Genomic DNA, 19,018 nt, shown 5'->3' with positions numbered 1-19,018 from the left:
CTTGCTGATGCTGTTGGTATTTCGAAAGGATCTGCCAATACCATTTTGAAAGATATTTTGGGCCTGAAACGTGTAAAATCTCAACTAGTGCCAAAACATCTCAATTTCTTCGAAAAAGAGCGTCGCATTAAGATCTGTGAAGAGATGCTTTCTGACTATCAATCGGTCATGAAACGGATTATTACTGGATATGAGACTTGGATCTATGCTTACGACCCGGAAACCACTGACCAATCCAGTGAATATCGTGCAAAAGGTGAAGCCAAACCGAAAAGATCGCGCCAAAGTCGATCGAAAATCAAGGTCATGTTGACAGTTTTCATCGATTATCGTGGTGTTGTCCATTCAGAATTCCTTCCACCCGGCCAAACTGTCAACAAAGAGTATTATTTGAGTGTTATGCATCGTTTGCGTGAAGCTATTCGCAAGAAGAGGCCAGAATTGTGGGCAGACAATTCTTGGTTTTTGCATCACGATAATTCACCTTCTCACACTACACTCGTTCTTCGTGACTTTTTCGCCAAAAATTCGATCCATATCGTTCCACAACCACCGTATTCGCCTGATTTAGCACCGTGTGACTTCTGGTTATTCCCGAAACTCAAAAGACTACTGCGGGGAAATCGTTTTGAGACGATAGAAGAGATACAACGTGAATCGCTACGCGCTCTGAAAGCCATCCCGGAAGGCGACTTTAATTCTTGTTTCGAGGACTGGAAAATACGTTGGCATAAGTGTATTGTGTCGGGAGGGGATTACTTTGAAAGCGACGAAATAGATTTGGAAGAATAAATAAATATTTTTTGAAATAAATAAAAACTGGTCTTACTTTTTGGACACAGTAGTATAACACACAACATTACATTTGTAATTATGATTCAGCTGAAAAGATCATCTGACTCGAAATTCGAATCTGAATATCTCATCTTCCAGACAGCAGGAGATTTCCATGAGATGTCCTGGAGATGTTCTTAGCACGTAAGATTTTCTTAGAACGTTTTTTAGGATGTTCTGTCGAGATCTGTGCTGTTTGGACTAAAGTAAGTTTCAAGTAACGATTATTAGATTATAGGTTAATTAACTGGAATTATGATTGCAATTATAATGTCACGTGCGTATATTGTGTAAATGAAAACCAAGATCCAACTTAAAATTCAAATCTGAATTCTCACAACAAGCTTCAAGTCACAATTATTAAAACAATTCACTTGAACTCAGTCCTCTGGTCATACATATAAGATACGTTTATTCGAATATATGTAGACAATTATCTGTGCACATTTATTCAAATATATGTACACAAAAATACAGATCTCAAAAGAGAGGATATTAAGAAAATAACAAAATAAATAAATTTCGAAACGCAATGTGATTTAACACCTTAACTTTGTCAACATGTTGACAAAATATTAAATACTGACATATATGGCATGTATAGTTTCCACTAGATCCACTTAATTTGCTCATTCTTGATAGACTTGACGTTACCCGATTGAATTTGCGAAGTAAGTACGACGTATGGCCTGTCGCAATACGACGAGTCTAACGGAGGATAATAATGTCTGTAGCAGATGTACGTTAAACAATAGCCTATTACCGATCCTGCCACCACATCTGAAATGGACCGCGTGTACATGAGATGGTAATACGATCGGATTGCAATTATCTGAGCGATGAGACGCTTACCCTGCCAATGATGATGATAATCGCACGTTCTGCTTAACGCGATAGTGAGAGCAACGCAGATCGGTAAGAAGAACATACACAGTCTCCACGATTGTCCTTTTCCAGCCAGACTGAATGTATGTAGTTTCCCGGCTAAGTACAGGGCGATGAAACCGAAACTCGCGAACGCAACTGGAAAGAACGTTTCTTTTGTGAAAACATCTCCGTCACCTCGCGTGTGTAATTTGTTTGCTCTCTTTTACATGCACAAGATCAATGAGTGTACTAACGTATTGAGCACACGTTTATAGTCACAGATGTTCATACAATGTGAGATTAACGTACATGAGGAATGTCCGCTTGGGAATGACTTCTTGCCATCTCTGATAGTAATTGGATCACCGGTACACTTAAATCCTGCATTCATTTGACCGTCTGGAAAACACCGCCAGAAGAAGTCTGGCCTGGGACGACCTGGAAAATAATGCATATACAGATAATATACTAGTCCAATGAAGTCTAATCTATAATTTTGCTTCCTTTCTTTTTATCTCTTAACTTAAATCTACAATGTGTTTTTTTGTTTTTTATTTCTTTCTCAATCAAACCTTAAGCCTTTAGTCAAAAAAGATAGGAAACAAAGAACATATTCCATGTCAAGCTTAACAGTTGTACGTTTTGTTGAAATATTTTGATAAACAACATACCTACTATGAGTTTTAAAATGTCTGTAATCAGACCGTTGAAACCTAGAGCTAACGTCACAGACAATATCGCCTGTTGGAGGTCAACTTTGTCTTTGTGCCATATAAAAAAAAAACAAATCACAGCAATTGGCATCATAAATACAAGAGGCTGAAAAAGAGAATGTCATTTAATATAAATTGTAATATAGTATGCCATTGGTTGAAATCTCTTCAAATATATATACCCATAATACTGTAGTTGGAACGAATGACTCTGTCCTTGGATTTCTATATAACCATAATTCATCTTCATGAATTTTTCTTGTAAATGGTTCTGCTTTTTCTAGTTCTCTAAAAAAAAGTCAAAACTTTATTCAGTCATCATTGGTAATATTAGATTACTATAGAATGCGAAATTTAATTTAAAATATAAATGTATAATCTTCACATACATTAGAATTTTGTCTTGCAGAGTAACTACAATATGGAAAAAATTGTGCTACATTGATATAATTGTCAATAAGCTATAAAATATTGATTTTTTAGATAAAGCTATAACTTAAATAAAATATATGATTTTATTGCGTATTAATGCTAATTAATACTTTATTTGAACAAGCGCTAATCTATGTAGGCTAATTATAAGATATTGATTGGCCAATGTTACATCCATTAAACGTTTACTTACACGAATAGTACGGCCAGGAAAACGCGTAGTAAAACGTCAAAGAGAAAGCCCACTGAAAGCTGGAGTCCGCTTATGTTAGTCATCTCAATATATTACGCATTTAAACTATAAACAAGTCGCTTCGTCTATATAAAGAAAGTATAGAAATCGTAACATTAAACGCTTCATCATGTAATAACTCAACTCGCGTCGACACCGATCGACACGAAAGTGCGGTCAAGTTTGATGTGGCACACCAGGTACACATAGATAAAACATCGATAGTAACTCAAACATTATATCGATAGTAATCTCGATTGAAATTTTGTTTATGATCGCACAATAAAAGTATTTTCACTCGGGCGTATTATATGTATTTCCTTATTATAACTTTAAATTTCGACAGGAATTAATTTGAGAGAAAGTGCAAATTATCAAAATATGCTAAGGGAAAGGTATTATTGAGTCGTGTGTATGTAGAAACGGCCGCATCGGTTTAAGAAATATATGAATGCTCTGTTATTCTGAACTCTTATCGAAGTCTTCTGGCTTATAAGCATATTTAGCAATTTTATAATAAAAGAAAATTTTTTAAATATAAGGGCTTAGTAATTCTCGATCTAGGGAATGATCTAGTATGATGTCGGCTCAGGGTTGCCAGATCTGGCGTAATTCCGCTAAAGTGACTCTTTGACACGCTAAGTGTGGACGCACAAAATTTTTATTAAAAACTACTAGGAATTATTATAAAATTACTGATATTGTAGTATACCCAGGTAGCACATACACATATCAGAAACGTTTCTTGAAAGTATCTATAATTTCAGAACCGTAAAGCACCAATAAGAAACGTTTTAACAAGAACCTCTTTGAAACCTTATTTATAAATCGTTTATAAAACCTTTATAAAACGTTTCTTCAACGATTTTTTTCGCAAAGATAACGTTAGGTTTCGCCTAACGTTTTTTGAGTGGACATTTTTACTCATGAAAAACGTTTCAGAAACGTTTTGGAAACGATTATAAAAGGTTTGATTCTAACGTTTATAAAACATTTTTAAAATGTGTGTGTGCTACCTGGGTATATTTTCCTGACATCTACTAATTTCAATCAATTTGGGCTAAGTTTTTTCATACCTAGGTAGCAGACGCACGTCAAAATGACGTGTCGATAAAAGCATAATTACATATTACGAATTTATATTTATTGATTATAACTATAAATTTTGGTTATATTCTAGTACGATAATTACGAAATAATTATAATATAAAATATTATTTTTTTTAGTTCTGACATTCAAAAGTTATATTATAAAATGTTTCTATTAATATTATAAAATTATAAATTATATTATAAATTATAAAATATTGCATATAACTTTGATGATAAACTAAATATAAATATAATACAATTAAGTGTTTTTATTAATCTTCTATAATCTGTATATTATCAATGCATTTGGTCTGTAGATGTTGCCAGTTTTCAAGTTGTTGATTTTCAAATTTGGCGCTATATGGCGCGTTATGTCTTTAAAATTGTTGAAGGTGGCGTCCTAAATCTTCTGAAATGGCACATCGATGCTTCTGAAACCTGGCAATCCTAACTACTCTCTGAAAAATTGTCGCTTCCAAAACTTGGCGACCCTGACCATGAATGATGATTTTTTTTTTTGAGGTTATTCGTGATGAATGCGTTGAGCATTCGTAATATCTTGCATTAAAGCCACGAGGGAGCAACGTATACACTCGCAGTATTATTCACAAAACATTGATGTCTCGCATATGATTGTAACTTAATGAATAAAGAAACCTTCGATGTGATAGCGTGAAGCGAATCTAGGTTAGTTTTCCACGTTTCTTGTACTGATCTAACTGTTCAATACAACAGGAGAACACATACCGTAATATAACGTACGTGAATTAATTTAATTATTCGTATTGCGTAGTAGTAGCAAGGTTATGTCATTTATTTTAACTTCAACAACACAAAATATATAATTGTGCAATTCCTTACAGGGAAGCTTATTGTCACTGCAACTTAGAGTATCTGTGTAATATTTGAATTAAGCTCAGATATTCAGTTACATTGATAATTAAGCCAACATAATGTTAACATCTGTATCTACAGCACCTTCTACCTCAATGGGTACTCCTGAGATGTCAGGTCTGGCAATGGACTCATTCGATGACAATATCCATAGGTTAATATCTGAATATCTGCAGCAACTAAATGGAAACTATGAAATGGAGGTTGATATAATACTCAAAGATCACTGTTACGCACGACCTTGGAACTGGAGGCCAGAAAATATTTATGTGAAGCCCGTAAAAAGGCTGTTTTTTTCAAAGAATACAGCAACAAGGTAAATTAATAATAATGCATAATTTAAACACAATTTGTGCAAAATTAATACATAGTAATAGACATCTATATGCATTACTTTGCTATATTGACATTTTAGTGACAAGAATAGGAAAAATGAAGAAATTATTGTGGAAGATACTGGAAATGACTCACCGGTATTGCCGTTAGATCTGACAAAAGCTCGACAACAAATGGATGAATTTCAACGAATAACGAATATCGCGCGACCAGAAGAAGACGAGGACTGGGAGGACAAGATAGACAAAACATTTTGGTCTTCCACTCAGAATCGAATATTCACCAGAGTTACGCGTATACTAAGCTCAGAAAGACTCGCAAGATTAGCCAAGGCCAAGAGCAGTGTGGAGCCGATTTTTCGACGAACGTCTGTGGATATTGCGGCGAGAAGATTTCGGGAGACTTTGGCGTCGACTGGATGGGACTGGAGGCTGGTGCAGTGGCTGCACCACTTACTGTTCGAGCATCTTTCCCAGGAATATTTGGTCATTTATTTGGACATCTTACAGACTCTAAGACCAAAGATCACTCAACTAATCGACAAGATGATCGCGGTACAACCGAATATTAACTCCAAAACGGGCCCTGTAACGTGGGAAATGCTCGGGTCGCTCTTAAAACGATCGTGGGATCCTGTTTCACAGAGTCTGAGCGGGAGTAGACTTGTAAATATAACATGATCATTAATGCGTAGAGTTTTGCGTAGAGAGTAATGTGTAAGTTACTTTGCTGTGTACTGTGAGAGATCACGTGATCATGTAATTACAGAAGAAATTGCCCGGAAATCCAATTTTAATAATAGTACCCTCCGGCATTACGTCGAGCGTTTCTTCTCGTCAGACCAAATGGATCGCGCAGCTGGGCTCTTTAGGCATGGTAGTCACCGTTCATACTCATCTGGGATTGGCAGCCAACAGGATGACCATGTTGGTGTTTATGGATCAGCTAGTTCAAGCTACAAGAGCAAAGATACAGGACGTCAGAAGCGACAGTCCTGGCAGGCCGATAATATTAGTTGGTTTCAATACTGGCTCGGCGCTCGCCTGTCAGGTAAGTCTTCTCAAAAATCTTACACGATTCCGCTTAGAAGCAGCACCTCGCAGAAGAGAGGAGGTTTGCTTTTTTACCTGTATCAGTCGAGATTGTTTTTTTTTTTATATCTCTAGTCTTCTAAAGCTCCCGGTTTTTTGCTGCGGCTATCTTGATGACGTCAGAAGCGAAAAGATACACGCTAAAAATTTTTGCGAAATACGTAAGAGCAGAAAAATGTATCCATAAAATGACACTTGTAATCGAACGAGCAAATGTAAAAAAATACAAAATCAAACACTTCTTATTCCAAAAATCAATAAACAATCGTAAAATTGACATGACCAAATCATGAGGGAAAGTTGGTTAAAAAGATAGATTTGCATGTTAATTTGACAATTTATTGATTGAAAGCATTCAAACTATTTTACAAATGTGCTCGATCAATCGATCGATTGCACGTATCATTTTATAGGTATATCTTCTTATTTCAACGTATTTTGCAGGAATTTTTATCGTGTATTTTTTTGCCTTTGACGTCATCAAGCGGGAGTTTTGCGGCGAAGAAATAGAACACGTACTATGAAACTCTCCATCGGACTCGATTCCGATTGGAATAATTCCGTTTCTCTTAGAAAATTGAAATCTGAAGAATAACGGAATAGTTTTTTCTTCTTCGTTATATCTCAAAACTCAGTCATACATAGTTAAACTTTATTTTGAATCGCACTTGGGGAGAGGCAATCCAGATCAATCGTACATCCTACGGTAGTCATGAGAACTTATCATCCAAGTTCTCATGACTACCGTAGGATGATTGTCTGGATCTGGATTGCCTTTCTCCAAGTGCGATTCAAAATAAAGTTCAACTATGTGTGACTGAGCTTTGAGAAATAACGGAATAAGTCCAAAGAGTTCTGTAATACATGCTCAGGAACCTTAATAAGCTTTCTGATCATTACCACCATATTCACATCTACGCACAGAGGCGCGCGCACACATTGAATCTCACTTACCTTGCGACTTAGGTAGCACAGATGGAACACGTAACCGCCGTCATCTGCATCGGATTTCCTTTCGTGACGGTTGAAGGGAAGCGAGGTACACCAGACGACACCCTGATGGACATTCGTTGTCCCGTAATGTTCATCATAGGACAAAACGCCACTCTCGCGACGACCGATGACTTGGAAGATTTGCGAGAGAAGATGTTGGTCGAGACGAGTCTGGTGGTTGTAGGCACGGCGGACGATCATCTCAGGATATCTACATCCAAGAAGATACTCGAGGGTATCACACAAAGCATGGTGGACAAATGCATACTGGATGAGATCGGCGACTTCGTCGGTGGTATCCTGCTGCAACCGCACCCGTTGCCGTTAAGACCAACGCTGGCGGCTAACTGCGACAACAAGAGCAAGAAGGAGTCTCACAAACGACGGAACTCGACCAGCAGTTCCGTGGAGAGCGAACCCAATTCGCCGATCGTGAAGAAATCGCAGTCGAATACGCCGGTGACGCTGCCGTCGGTCGGGACGAACGCAACGTCGGGCGCGGTTCCCAAGGTGGGCACATACAGTAGCCAAACTAATTTGGGGCAAGCGGGCGGACAACACACTAACCATACTCCCAATCCGAAACGAAAGCGAGCCGCGGGCAACCAGAAAAACCAATTTGGCGAACACATTAAAGCTACCAGGTTCCCGGGACAGGTAATTGTTTTTTATGCGTATAATATAAATAATATTTATAAAACAAATATAAATAATAATCGATATTCATGGTTCAGGAATAATGACTAGTTAATCAGTTAAATGTTAAGTTAAAACGTTAATAACTTCTAACTTAATTTAGTTAATTTTAAATGAATAAACTTTGAACTCTTTGAACTGGTTATCTAAAATTCATTAACTTTAACTTATTAACTTTTTTTTATATAAGCTAAAATAATTCATTAATACTTGAATCAATTGTGAGCTACTAACAGTAGAGTAAGAAAAATAAAAAATGACAATTCTTTTTGTCTCTCTGAGCGTCAGTGTTTTTTCTTTGTATGGAATCTTGAGCGCAAAAAAAACAGTCGATATTTTTTAATAAAAAATATTTTTACTAATTCACAAATTTAATCTTTAATTAAAAAGTTAATGATGCAAGAAGATATATATTGCTTTGCATAATTAACTTTTAACTTTAATAATTTAATTATAACTGAACTTTTGAATATATTATTTTTTATTGTAACCTTTAACGTAAACTTAAGTTAACTTAAGGGCCATTATAACTTTAAACTTAATTTGGTTAAGAAAAACTAACTTACCCAACTTTGCTCATGTTATAGCAACTTTTCACTATGCGGATACATACACTTTTCTCGAGATTATTAATCTCAAATGTTTTTATTATAATATTAACGTACATATATATATTAACGTACATATATTTTTATATTTATATGCTAATACAACATAAATGTTCAAAGGACAGAGACGTCTATTTAATTTAAACGTTTTTGAGGTGTTTTAAACATTTGTGCTGTTTGGGTTTATATATATTTATATTTAATAAGAATTGTCGGTTTATTTGTAGACAAACATCAACGCGGAGAATGGTATAACACTCAATATCGGCACACTGGCGAGTCTGGCACCTATAGGACCGATACGTTTAGCACCCACTACTGTTGGCCAGATTGCGAGCTCGTCTCCCAAGACATCCAGCACGTCCAAATCCGCGAGTGCATCCGTTAAGATGCCGAAAATCGTCTCAAATGTGCCGCTACAAGGTGTCTCGAAGATAAAAACACTCGTGCCTTCCTACACGCCCATTACGAACGTGATCTCGCACAATTATAGACAAATGAATGTACCTGATAAGAGCGGAGACGCGAAACTCATGAGTGTTTTCACCACTAGCGGAAATCAAATTCGAGTTAACACAGCCGCTGGAGGTGAGTTGTCAGTTCATCGACACCTAATCCTGATCTATCATATGCTTTTTGCTTTCTGCCTCTTATTCTCTGTTTTTCTGGCTTAAAATTCAAGTCAGAGACAAAGAAAAAAAAACAGAAAGAGAACACAATGCAGGTCTGAGCTTAAAGTTTCTGGTCCCATTGCTGGGGAAATCTGGATTGATGACGTCGGAAGCGAGAAAACGCATGTTAAAAGATATTTGTATGAAAGAACACTTCAAATCGCTTGAGCATACTTGTAAAATGCTCTGAAAACTAATTTTTTCACTTAATAGTCAAATAGCTTTAAAGCTAACATGACATACCACCTTCCTTCTTCTTCAACTTATCTTTCCTCATGATTTTGCTATATTAATTTTAAAACTCTCTTCCGTCGACGTTGTCTCAATTGCGAGAACAGCTTCAGATACATTATTTACAGTATCTCTTTCTTGTTTAATTATAAACAACAGGAACTCTTAAACCCATCACATCGAGTGGCGCATTGTCGAATCTTTTGCAAGCTGGGAAGAGCTCCACCACGAACGCCGCGTCCTCCGCCCGTGTGTCGTCGGCTTCCAGTATACTACTGACGACCAGCAATTCACCGACCAATAGTATAGCGCCGTCCACGTCATCCAATTCAAAAGGTAGATTACTATTATCTAATCAACTATTAAGCAATTTAACTGAAACTTAGTTCCGATCGATTGTCAATCGAGCGAAACGGCATTGCAGTTTCTGTCTCGTGAGTGTACTTAGGACGATTTGTATTTAGCCAATCAAACCCGTGTTGATTTAACGAAATGAAAGTAATGATTGTGTGTCCAATATATCACAGTCGTAACGTAAACTTTGACATATCTGAGGTGCTCATGCTCCAAGGCATGATTTAGCTCTATTGTTGGCTTTAACGTAAACAAGTAGAGCTACTCTCTTTTTTTATGGTATTTATTATTTAATAGCTGATATATATTCAAACTTGTATAAGTGAATATTTTATGGACATAAAGAATATATATCGTATATAAGACGATGAAAACTCTTTTTTTTTAATTCTCTATTTTTCTCACGCTGATGTACGTCAAAGAACGATACGATTTGTATATACGCATATACATTTTTATACTAAACGTTTATACTCGTACACACAAAGCATTGTATAATAACTCGCGCGATGTGCATGATCTTGGTACACGGTAGACCACATCAAAGGGAACAGACTGAAAACTTAATTTCTCATAATTTTATTGCGATTCTCGATATTCTAATATGCTAAGAAATAAAAATTAGAGCAAAGCGCATTAATGCTGAAAGTGTTAGTAGCTGAAATTTTTTTAATGCTGGAATGCTGCTATATATTTTGCAATTTACAGGTCATATTCCAGCACTGTGAATAGTATTTATATAATATACACAAATCTCGTCGCGAAAAAACGTTTTTCTGTACATAAAGTTTCTTACAGACTTGATTATATAGACTCGAAAAAGTATAAACCGCATAGAACATAGACGATAATATATTATACCAAACTTTTATGAATTATACGTGCGTGAGACGTGTTTTGTGCGGTTGAAGTATTATACTATATAATTGTATAGTATATATATACATATATATAATTAAAAAAAAATAAATCTCCTTGCGTGTTAATAAGGAAGATACGTAACGTAGCAAATTTTCAAATTAGAACAGAATCAGTAAAACAGGATTGTAGAAAAGAATATTAATTTATATAAAAAGCGTCTGTGCTTGATTTATATTTATTGTAAACTTCCTCTATGTAAAACCAAAATATTCTCCTCCTAAGGTCGCTTAATATTAATTTTACGCTAGACTTATTTCGCTTCGCAAGCTTTCTCTCGTTAAACATATTTTTTTTCATTTTGCAGCCAAAGTAGCTAGAAACTATTGATGAGACGTACCCTTCTATTACTTTTAATTATTGACTTCGTGTAATGTAACTGTTTTGATGGCAATTTTATCAAAATTTGCATAAGCTCTTTTCTTCAATAAAATATCCTGTAAAGCACGGAAGCAAGGCGAGAGAACTCGGTTTGCCTCTTTATCAATAACATACGATATGCACGGTAGATCCTATCGTATGTAAGCATATGTTATGCATATTATAATACGTATGCAATTAATATGCCGTAGATGAATGATAAGCATTTGCATCGTGCAACCTGAAATACGCATTAAAAACGAATTGTAAACATTAAAACGCCAGATTGCCTTTTATTTTGTATTCAATAAATATTTTGTTGACGTAATACACACGAATTTATTTGATTTCCAATCCCTGGTCCCGTCCACTCGGCCATTCAAACGATTGCAATATATGTGTCTAGATAATATAAGAAAACTAATTGGTCTCTGAGGTATTAAATTACGATCATTTGTGTCAGGTATTGCCAGCAATGTTCGCCCGATAAGAGCCCCTTATTCAGCATGTCAGGTCTTTTGGAAAACAGCATAAGCGCTTATGGCTGTAGCAATAGATCTCTTGCGAATGTAGTGAGCAGGGTAACGATAATGTAACTTCTTAAAAGCGGAAACGGGTGGAGTGAAAAGTTTCATGTCAACTCGACGACTTTAGTGATCATGTAATTTCTCGAACAATGGAAATGTGAAAATGTTCACCTGAAACGAGTTCCCGCTAGAGGAAAAGATACATGATCAATACCCTGAAAAAATTTACTTGACACAGATCGAGAACGCGACTGTTGTCTCATTAAAATAAGACTGACTCATGTTTTGGTGTGCTAAGCTCATATTAATAGTCGTTATTTGGAACTTGTTCTATAGAGAAACTCACACCTAACTCAATCAAAATCTCAATTTCAAGTAACAACTATTAATGAAGAGCTAAGTCGTCTTTAGATTTGCAGTAAGATAGAGATGCTCTTGGTCCAAACTTCTATCGATCTACACGACATTTGTTTAACATATATATTAGTCAGATTAGCGAAACAATACCAGTCAAATGAGACAAATATACGTGTGTATTTTATAGCGATGGAGGAGATGGAGGTAAGCAGTGACGCTCACCCAGCGATACTCAGTTCGACTCATTCGCTGGACGTGTCGAAGCTGGCACACTTGTCACGACAAGGGACCGCAGCCACCAATAGTGATAACTCACATAATACATCATGCAGTAACATAGTCATTATCGAGAATTCGCTTCAGAATCGAGGCGCGCCATCATCGGTGATCATGCCGTTCAACAACCAAGGCTGTCCAGGCAGCGTCTTGCCGTTGTCCAATAAACTAAAGATTTCCCACAAATCCATGAAGACGATGCCGAAGATTACCGTCAACACGAACAATTTGCAGCGACTGCAGCAGAAAGGGAAACCTCAGCAGAGCGTACCGAAGAAGAACCCCGTGAACGACATAGACGACGATCTGGGAAATATACTGGACATACCGATAATATTCGCCAAGGATGACGACAACTTGGGCAACATTGACAGGATACCGGTCATGGCGACGATGACGAAGGAGCCCCAGGAGAAGCCGAAATTGAACAGCACCACCAAAGTGGTTCTCATAAGCAATAAACAGGACAAACTGCAACAGACACAACAGAGCAAGCTCGGCCCGAGCTCCACGCAGGCCGTTATATGTTCGACTAATATGCCTATGCAAAACCTGAATCACCTGATACTGCAGGCCCGATCGCAGAGCGGCAACAACGGCAACAGCAGCGTCATGCCGGCGAAGAACAGAGTCGGAGTGCCGATGGAAAGTCGACTGGTGCAACCGACCGTCAAGTATACCAAGATCATCTTGGCGAAGAGGAACGCGCTACCGCCTCAGCAGAGCAAGAGAGGCGAGCAGGTAACCGCGACGAAGATCTCGGATGACTCGAGCGCGCCCAAGATCTTGACTTTCGAGAAGGATGACAATAGATTCGTGCAGGCGTCTTCTAGCGTATCAACCAGCTATGAGGATCCCTTTGCGAGTGATATATTGGAGATCGAGGACGCCATCAAGACGAATATCATAGAACGCAAGTACACATCTACGCCTACGATCGATCCAACGTCACCCATCACTCTCGCCGATGACAACTGTCTCGCTGATATATTGGACGAGACGAAATTGGACGAGTCGCAACCGGAACAGTCCACCTTTGGCAATGCCGGTGAAACGCAATCGTAGAATCCGCAGGATTGTTTCCTGAGAATTAAGAAGTTAAATATTTAGAATTGTTCGGGAAATATTCAGGTTTCTGGCTCCTCGCCGCGAAACTCTCGATTGATGGTGCCAGAGACGAGAAAAAATACGATAAAAATTGCGAAAACATTTCTTGGAAAATGCGTTAAGATAAAAAGATATACCCATTGATATGACACTCGCAATCGATCGGGCACATCTACAAAACACTAGTCCACTTTCCTTTTATTTTAACAATGATCGTAAAATTAACGTGACATGCAATCTACTTTTTTAAACCATATTCCTTCATGATTTTGTCACGTTAACAATTTACAGTTATTTATTGATTGTTAGAACAAAAAGAAAATGTTCGAACTATTTTACTCATTATCTACTCGAACGATTGCAAGTGTCATTTTATGGATACATCTTTTTATTTCTACGTATTTTGCAAGAATTCTCAGCGTATATTTTCTCGCGTCTGACATCAGCAATCAAGATGATCGCGACGAGAAGTCTTAGTGATGCGTTGATTGTGCGATACGCGATGTTCGCGAAGTATGTATTTCGACACGATAAATCGATATTATTTCGACAGAGATCTAACAGTACAATATAAACATAATCCTGTACTGATCTCTAAATTTCAACGTAGCCACGATTAACGTGTTTTATTATTGTATATATCGCGTATACAAATTCTGAAGCGCGATCTACTTTTAAGTTCTACGTGTTACATGTGCATGACACAACATGCAAGAGAGAGAGGACGGAATATTTATTGTTCGATTATTTATAAACGCTTAATAATATTAAATATATCTATTCTCTTCCATATACACATAATGCCCGCTATTAATACCGAATTGGCCAAAGAATTCGAAAGACGACAAATATATGCGGGGTGTTGATAGCGGGAGAACATTACTTCCATAAATTAAACACTATATACACACAATACCTTCATACGCGACTTCAACGTGTGAAAAACACATAACGAGTAAATTAAGGGTTGTGGCATGCAGAAAAATGCAAACAGTAAAACTTAGAGCCTCCGCATAGGAATATCCGCATCGCGCTTCAAGTTGCGTTACAAGCTGCAAGTTGCTTGTTGTAAATTGAAGTCCGTACATAATCGTAAACTTAACGCACGAAGAAAAACTTCTTCTTATAGGGTTGATGGGACGAGAGTTTTTCAACTCCTTAATCCAATCCAATTTATGAGACCATCGGTCTCCAAAAAATCACAAAGAAAAACTGAAGCAACAAGATGTAAGCAGTAAAAAATCGATCAATCACACTCGATTATTCTTTGACCATAAGGAGAATCGTCGATTGTGATTGGTCAATTTTCTTATTGTTTAAATTTTACTGTTTAAATTTTACTGTCAAGTTTGTGCGTTCCCAGCCTTACTGTTTACATCTTTCTGTGTGTCACCCATCTTACTTATAGACAGTATTGCTGTAAAAGCTCGCGACTACGGCTTAATCTTCAGTTCCCAGTGGAGTGTCTCCATTTTGCGACGTGAACATCAAATACATTTTCTTGCTTAGTTCCGGACCGACTTTACGCACAGCCGTGAGGGGTCCCGCCGCTCTTCTGATCTGTTTAGTATTACATATATGTTATAACATATTTATTACATCATCAAATCGTATAAGCCACAGTGGAACACACTGTGATTTATGTGGAAGTGTATTTCGCGATATGTAAACTGCGACTGATAGATCTGCATTTGTATGCAGTGAGTTTAAACGAATATGCAGTAGACAGAATTCTGTTAGAAGCAACTCTTGAATGTCTCTGATAATTTTATTACTTTATACCGCAATTTGCTAAACTGGAGAAATAAAATTGAAAATCACTCACTGGTATGTCTTTCAATAAATTCATACCCTCTTCAGATGTGCAATTTCTATAAGCCTAGAAGGATAAAAATAAAATATTATATTTAACATGTAATCTCACTTATATATATATATATATATATATATATATATATATATATATATATATATATAAAACACAAGAATTAAGTTTGCATTAAGACAGCAGAACAGAATACACATATTACAATGTTATAATTAAACAATACCTCAATAAGTTGTATTGGACTTGGATAAACAGTGCATATTGCCTCTGCTATTTCCAAGCTACTCAAATTAAACTGGCACAGCTGCTGTTGCCACAATCTCTTCAATCCATTTCCATCTTTGTCTACGCGTACAGTGTTTCTGTTGTCTCCCATAACATACCACTGAAACTTATTTTCCACACTTTCCTTCTTCTGTAATTTATATGGTATCTCCGAGATAGATTTTGTGTACTGATAGATCATCAGTGCTAAATCCTGTGCATTCTCAATTAATCTGCTGCTACATTTGGCTACTATTTGTACTTCAGTCAGACCCATCTCGAGTTGCTGTCTCGATATAATCGGGAAAGTCTCAAACTGTTGATTGCATTTGCTCTTACACTTTGATCCTTTACCTCTAGAACTCTGACTCGGTTTCCCTTTAACCTTATTGTAATATGTGAAATATTCCTCCATGCCAAAGATAACCAAGGTCATATTGTGATCTGGTATCAAAGCCTTACAATTTGAAATGGATGCGCAAAGAGTATCATCCGCAATGTGCTTTACAGCTTCATGGTTGCTCCAAATAACAATAGTGTACTTTTCACTTTGCACATTTCTTCTCAAGCATACCTCGTTATTCTCGCCCACATAGCTCTCCTCGACATTTCGCCGCCATGTGATACTGTTCGGGATTGATTCAGTAGTTACTTTAAATTGAATATTAGCATCTCGCAGAACATTTTGAATTTCCATAGAAAAAGAGAACGTGTCGATACCTTGATCAAGATTGACTTCCATGAATTTTATACATTCACCGGGCTTCATGTCACGCGACTTCTTCGAGGCGATCGCCCGTAACGCCTTTTCCCTTGCCAAAGCTTGCTGTCGCTTCAACCGTTCGTCTTTTAACATGGTCTTACTCTTCTTGGACGCGGTTGTCTTTTGCAATGTCCTCCCGATCGAATTATCCTTGGAATCGTGAGAATCGTGAGAATCGGACATGGCATGTGATCTGCGGCAAGCGCGCTTGAAATCATCGTTGACGTGCAAATCAAATAGATTCTCGTCGCTCCGCGACGTCGAGCCTTCCGTCCTACAGCAGAACGGTACCTCCGGGAAATCAACGTCGCTCGTGGCGTCAGAATCCCCATATTTCCCGTTAATTTCATTATCACATTCATTCCCGTAGCGTTCGTCAATAGGTGACGCGGGCTCGTCTGAATCGCTCAACACGATCACGTTCGACATTCGCGTTCTCACTACGGAAATTTTATTTATCTATTCTTTCTCGATTAATTTGTCCTGCAGGGGACAAGTATCGTCGAGCAGTATCGTCTTTTCAATGATTATCGAATGTTTCGAATTTATTTTACAAGTATTTTGCTAAAATACAATATTACACGTTAAATTCAGGTTATGTGTACATATTTAAATGTGACAACTAGCAGAGGGCGTCACGTGTCGAGTTATTGCTCCTGCACACAAGACGCGGTAATGCTTGCCGCGCGGCGAAAGTTCACGCGACAGCCAATTAATATCTTACTTTCCGTAAACCTTCTAGCTCTTACGGAAAAACAACATATTGATTGGCTGTCATACGGATTTCCGTCGCGCGGCAAACATTACCGCGTCCTGTGTGTAGAAGCTATTAGCAATTCGACCAATAAAAAGTTTGTTCATGTTGTTTACACTTTTGACACTTTTACAGCTAGGGTGTGTTCTTTTATTCGCAACAGATACAACCCGATGCATAATTTAATCGTTCTGTATATCTAGTTGTGCACATCAAGCTGCAGATTGCGTAAATCTTGATCGTTCTTTAATTTAAGTTGCAAGCAGAATCGTGCAACTGCTTGCAACTTTGACTATATAAGTATGGACTGCCAGTTGGCATTTTCACGCTGTAATCAACATGAAAAGCGCCTCTAAGGGATAAGTGGCGAATCCCAGTATTTCGATGACATATTGTGAACTCACGTATAGTAGCAAACCAATAACTTTGGTTGCGTTCCGTTTCACGCATTATGCGCGCATTGTCTACAATATACGTAACATGAACTATAGATAAATGCGCGCATATGCGTGAAACGGAACGCAACCTTTATCAATTCTTGATTAATGCTTGATATTCGTTAATTTTTACATACATGTCAAAGAACTGAACATATTAGAGAACCACAAATATATATTAATTAAATTCAATAATACATATATATGTATTATTGAATCTATTAATTATACCATATTTATATATATTTAATAATACATTTTTATATGCTATGTATACACAATAATAAATATATATATATATATATATTTATTATTGTGTATACATAGCATATAAAAATGTATTATTAAATATATATAAATATGGTATAATTAATAGATTCAATAATACATATATATGTATTATTGAATCTATTAATTATACCATATTTATATATATTTAATAATACATTTTTATATGCTATGTATACACAATAATAAATATATATATATATATATATTTATTTATTTATTTATTTATTTATTTATTTATACACTTATTGTTGTCTTTATTTCACTATTATGTGTTAAGTTTATACATACATATTTTATTTATACTGCAAATGGTTCTGCATTTTATCAAACGTGATAAAACAGTGCGGCGTATTCCATCTCTCTCTTCCTTCCTGTTCCATTGAAATCTAACTTCATGTTTCGATTTTTTGACATTTATCCCTTGGGGACACGCGTGATGTTGATTACATAGCGAAGCATTGTAAGAATAGGAAAAGTGGGGATAACTGGCAGTCCATGCTTATATAGGCTGCGTTCCGAAATTCACTGCCAGTGCTGAAATTCTAATATACATGACATGAACTATAGATTTTCAGTACTGGCAGTGAATTTCGGAACGCAGCCATAGTCAAAGGCTTGCAACTTTTAGCATCCCAATCCAAACGGCTGCCGAAAAATTGAAGCCTGAGTTCTGAATGTGCAGGAACCTTACCCTGTCTGCACAGACGTGCCAAGAACGTTACAAGCACGTCCGGTGCTATCAGGGTTAAGTACGAATACGGTTCTTTGGTGTGCAGAAAGTAATGCGTTTCTCAGACAACACACAATATTTATGATAAATATTTATTTCGAATTATTTTCTAAAAATATTATACAAATATAATATAAATATATACATGAAGAAAAAAGTATCAAAATCTTTATTGAAAATATTATTAAAATACAGACTAAATATTTTATACAATATTTATAGTAAACGAAAAATAAATATTTGTAGTAATATTTTGTAAATATATCTATTTACAAATATTATATATGAAAAAAATAAATGTAATTATTTAAAATTATTAAATTAATAAAAAAATAAGAAATTCGAATCTCAGCAATGGTAAG

General features: G+C 36.5%; 3 protein-coding genes across 13 annotated transcripts; 1 reads left to right on the top strand and 2 right to left on the bottom strand.

The window, feature by feature from the left end:
• Nucleotides 1-1,221: 1,221 nt before the first annotated feature.
• LOC116846101 (phospholipid phosphatase 5) lies at nucleotides 1,222-3,122 on the bottom strand. Its single transcript, XM_032819524.1, has 6 exons — nucleotides 3,040-3,122; nucleotides 2,597-2,702; nucleotides 2,373-2,520; nucleotides 2,011-2,139; nucleotides 1,687-1,857; nucleotides 1,222-1,614 (listed from the first exon to the last, which is right to left on the bottom strand). Exons 1-6 carry the CDS (start codon nucleotides 3,120-3,122, stop codon nucleotides 1,445-1,447), a joined length of 807 nt encoding a protein of 268 aa, XP_032675415.1. The 3' UTR covers nucleotides 1,222-1,444.
• Nucleotides 3,123-4,506: 1,384 nt separating this feature from the next.
• LOC116846074 (KAT8 regulatory NSL complex subunit 3) lies at nucleotides 4,507-15,413 on the top strand. 7 transcript variants are annotated; one of them, XM_032819457.1, is made up of 9 exons: nucleotides 4,511-4,857; nucleotides 5,034-5,068; nucleotides 5,146-5,380; nucleotides 5,480-6,065; nucleotides 6,169-6,450; nucleotides 7,458-8,141; nucleotides 9,016-9,376; nucleotides 9,850-10,026; nucleotides 12,394-15,413. In XM_032819457.1, the coding sequence occupies exons 3-9, from the start codon at nucleotides 5,160-5,162 to the stop codon at nucleotides 13,545-13,547; spliced, it is 3,465 nt and encodes a 1,154-aa protein (XP_032675348.1). In that variant the 5' UTR covers nucleotides 4,511-4,857; nucleotides 5,034-5,068; nucleotides 5,146-5,159; the 3' UTR covers nucleotides 13,548-15,413. The 7 variants fall into 7 exon arrangements, with proteins under 7 accessions (XP_032675350.1, XP_032675346.1, XP_032675348.1 ...); XM_032819459.1 differs by having other exon boundaries at nucleotides 4,507-4,857; nucleotides 5,034-5,380; nucleotides 7,458-7,994; XM_032819455.1 differs by having other exon boundaries at nucleotides 4,509-4,857; nucleotides 5,034-5,380; nucleotides 6,172-6,450.
• LOC116846075 (crossover junction endonuclease EME1) lies at nucleotides 10,438-17,179 on the bottom strand. Of its 5 annotated transcripts, none has more exons than XR_004378390.1 (5): nucleotides 15,641-17,178; nucleotides 15,415-15,468; nucleotides 13,044-15,149; nucleotides 12,811-12,953; nucleotides 10,438-12,719 (listed from the first exon to the last, which is right to left on the bottom strand). XR_004378390.1 is itself a non-coding variant. In XM_032819461.1 (4 exons), the coding sequence occupies exons 1-3, from the start codon at nucleotides 16,871-16,873 to the stop codon at nucleotides 15,030-15,032; spliced, it is 1,407 nt and encodes a 468-aa protein (XP_032675352.1). In that variant the 5' UTR covers nucleotides 16,874-17,179; the 3' UTR covers nucleotides 10,438-11,724; nucleotides 14,992-15,029. The 5 variants fall into 5 exon arrangements, 2 of the variants coding, with proteins under 2 accessions (XP_032675352.1, XP_032675351.1); XR_004378391.1 differs by having other exon boundaries at nucleotides 12,811-13,565; nucleotides 14,992-15,149; XR_004378389.1 differs by having other exon boundaries at nucleotides 12,811-15,149.
• Nucleotides 17,180-19,018: the final 1,839 nt, after the last annotated feature.

The sequence above is a fragment of the Odontomachus brunneus genome, unplaced genomic scaffold (assembly GCF_010583005.1).
Source record: "Odontomachus brunneus isolate Ranch 3 - 2012 unplaced genomic scaffold, Obru_v1 Obru_scaffold_060, whole genome shotgun sequence".
NCBI classification, from domain to species: domain Eukaryota; kingdom Metazoa; phylum Arthropoda; class Insecta; order Hymenoptera; family Formicidae; genus Odontomachus; species Odontomachus brunneus.
The sequence above is the reverse complement of the archived record's forward strand: the minus strand, read 5'-3'. Positions and strand labels throughout refer to the sequence as shown.

Excerpts from the sequence above, each read along its gene's own strand:
- LOC116846101 (XM_032819524.1), bottom strand. The coding sequence starts at position 3,122 with ATGACTAACATAAGCGGACTCCAGCTTTCAGTGGGCTTTCTCTTTGAC. Across the intron at positions 2,703-3,039 it reads TTCCTGGCCGTACTATTCGT|AGAACTAGAAAAAGCAGAAC; the intron begins GTAAGTAAACGT and ends ACTTTTTTTTAG. Across the intron at positions 2,140-2,372 it reads CATTTTAAAACTCATAGTAG|GTCGTCCCAGGCCAGACTTC; the intron begins GTATGTTGTTTA and ends ATTATTTTCCAG.
- LOC116846074 (XM_032819452.1), top strand. The coding sequence starts at position 5,124 with ATGTTAACATCTGTATCTACAGCACCTTCTACCTCAATGGGTACTCCT. Across the intron at positions 5,381-5,479 it reads TCAAAGAATACAGCAACAAG|TGACAAGAATAGGAAAAATG; the intron begins GTAAATTAATAA and ends TTGACATTTTAG. Across the intron at positions 6,451-7,457 it reads GCTCGGCGCTCGCCTGTCAG|GTAGCACAGATGGAACACGT; the intron begins GTAAGTCTTCTC and ends CTTGCGACTTAG.
- LOC116846075 (XM_032819461.1), bottom strand. The coding sequence starts at position 16,873 with ATGTCGAACGTGATCGTGTTGAGCGATTCAGACGAGCCCGCGTCACCT. Across the intron at positions 15,469-15,640 it reads GTCCAATACAACTTATTGAG|GCTTATAGAAATTGCACATC; the intron begins GTATTGTTTAAT and ends TTATCCTTCTAG. Across the intron at positions 15,150-15,414 it reads ATTTATTGAAAGACATACCA|ATCAGAAGAGCGGCGGGACC; the intron begins GTGAGTGATTTT and ends AATACTAAACAG.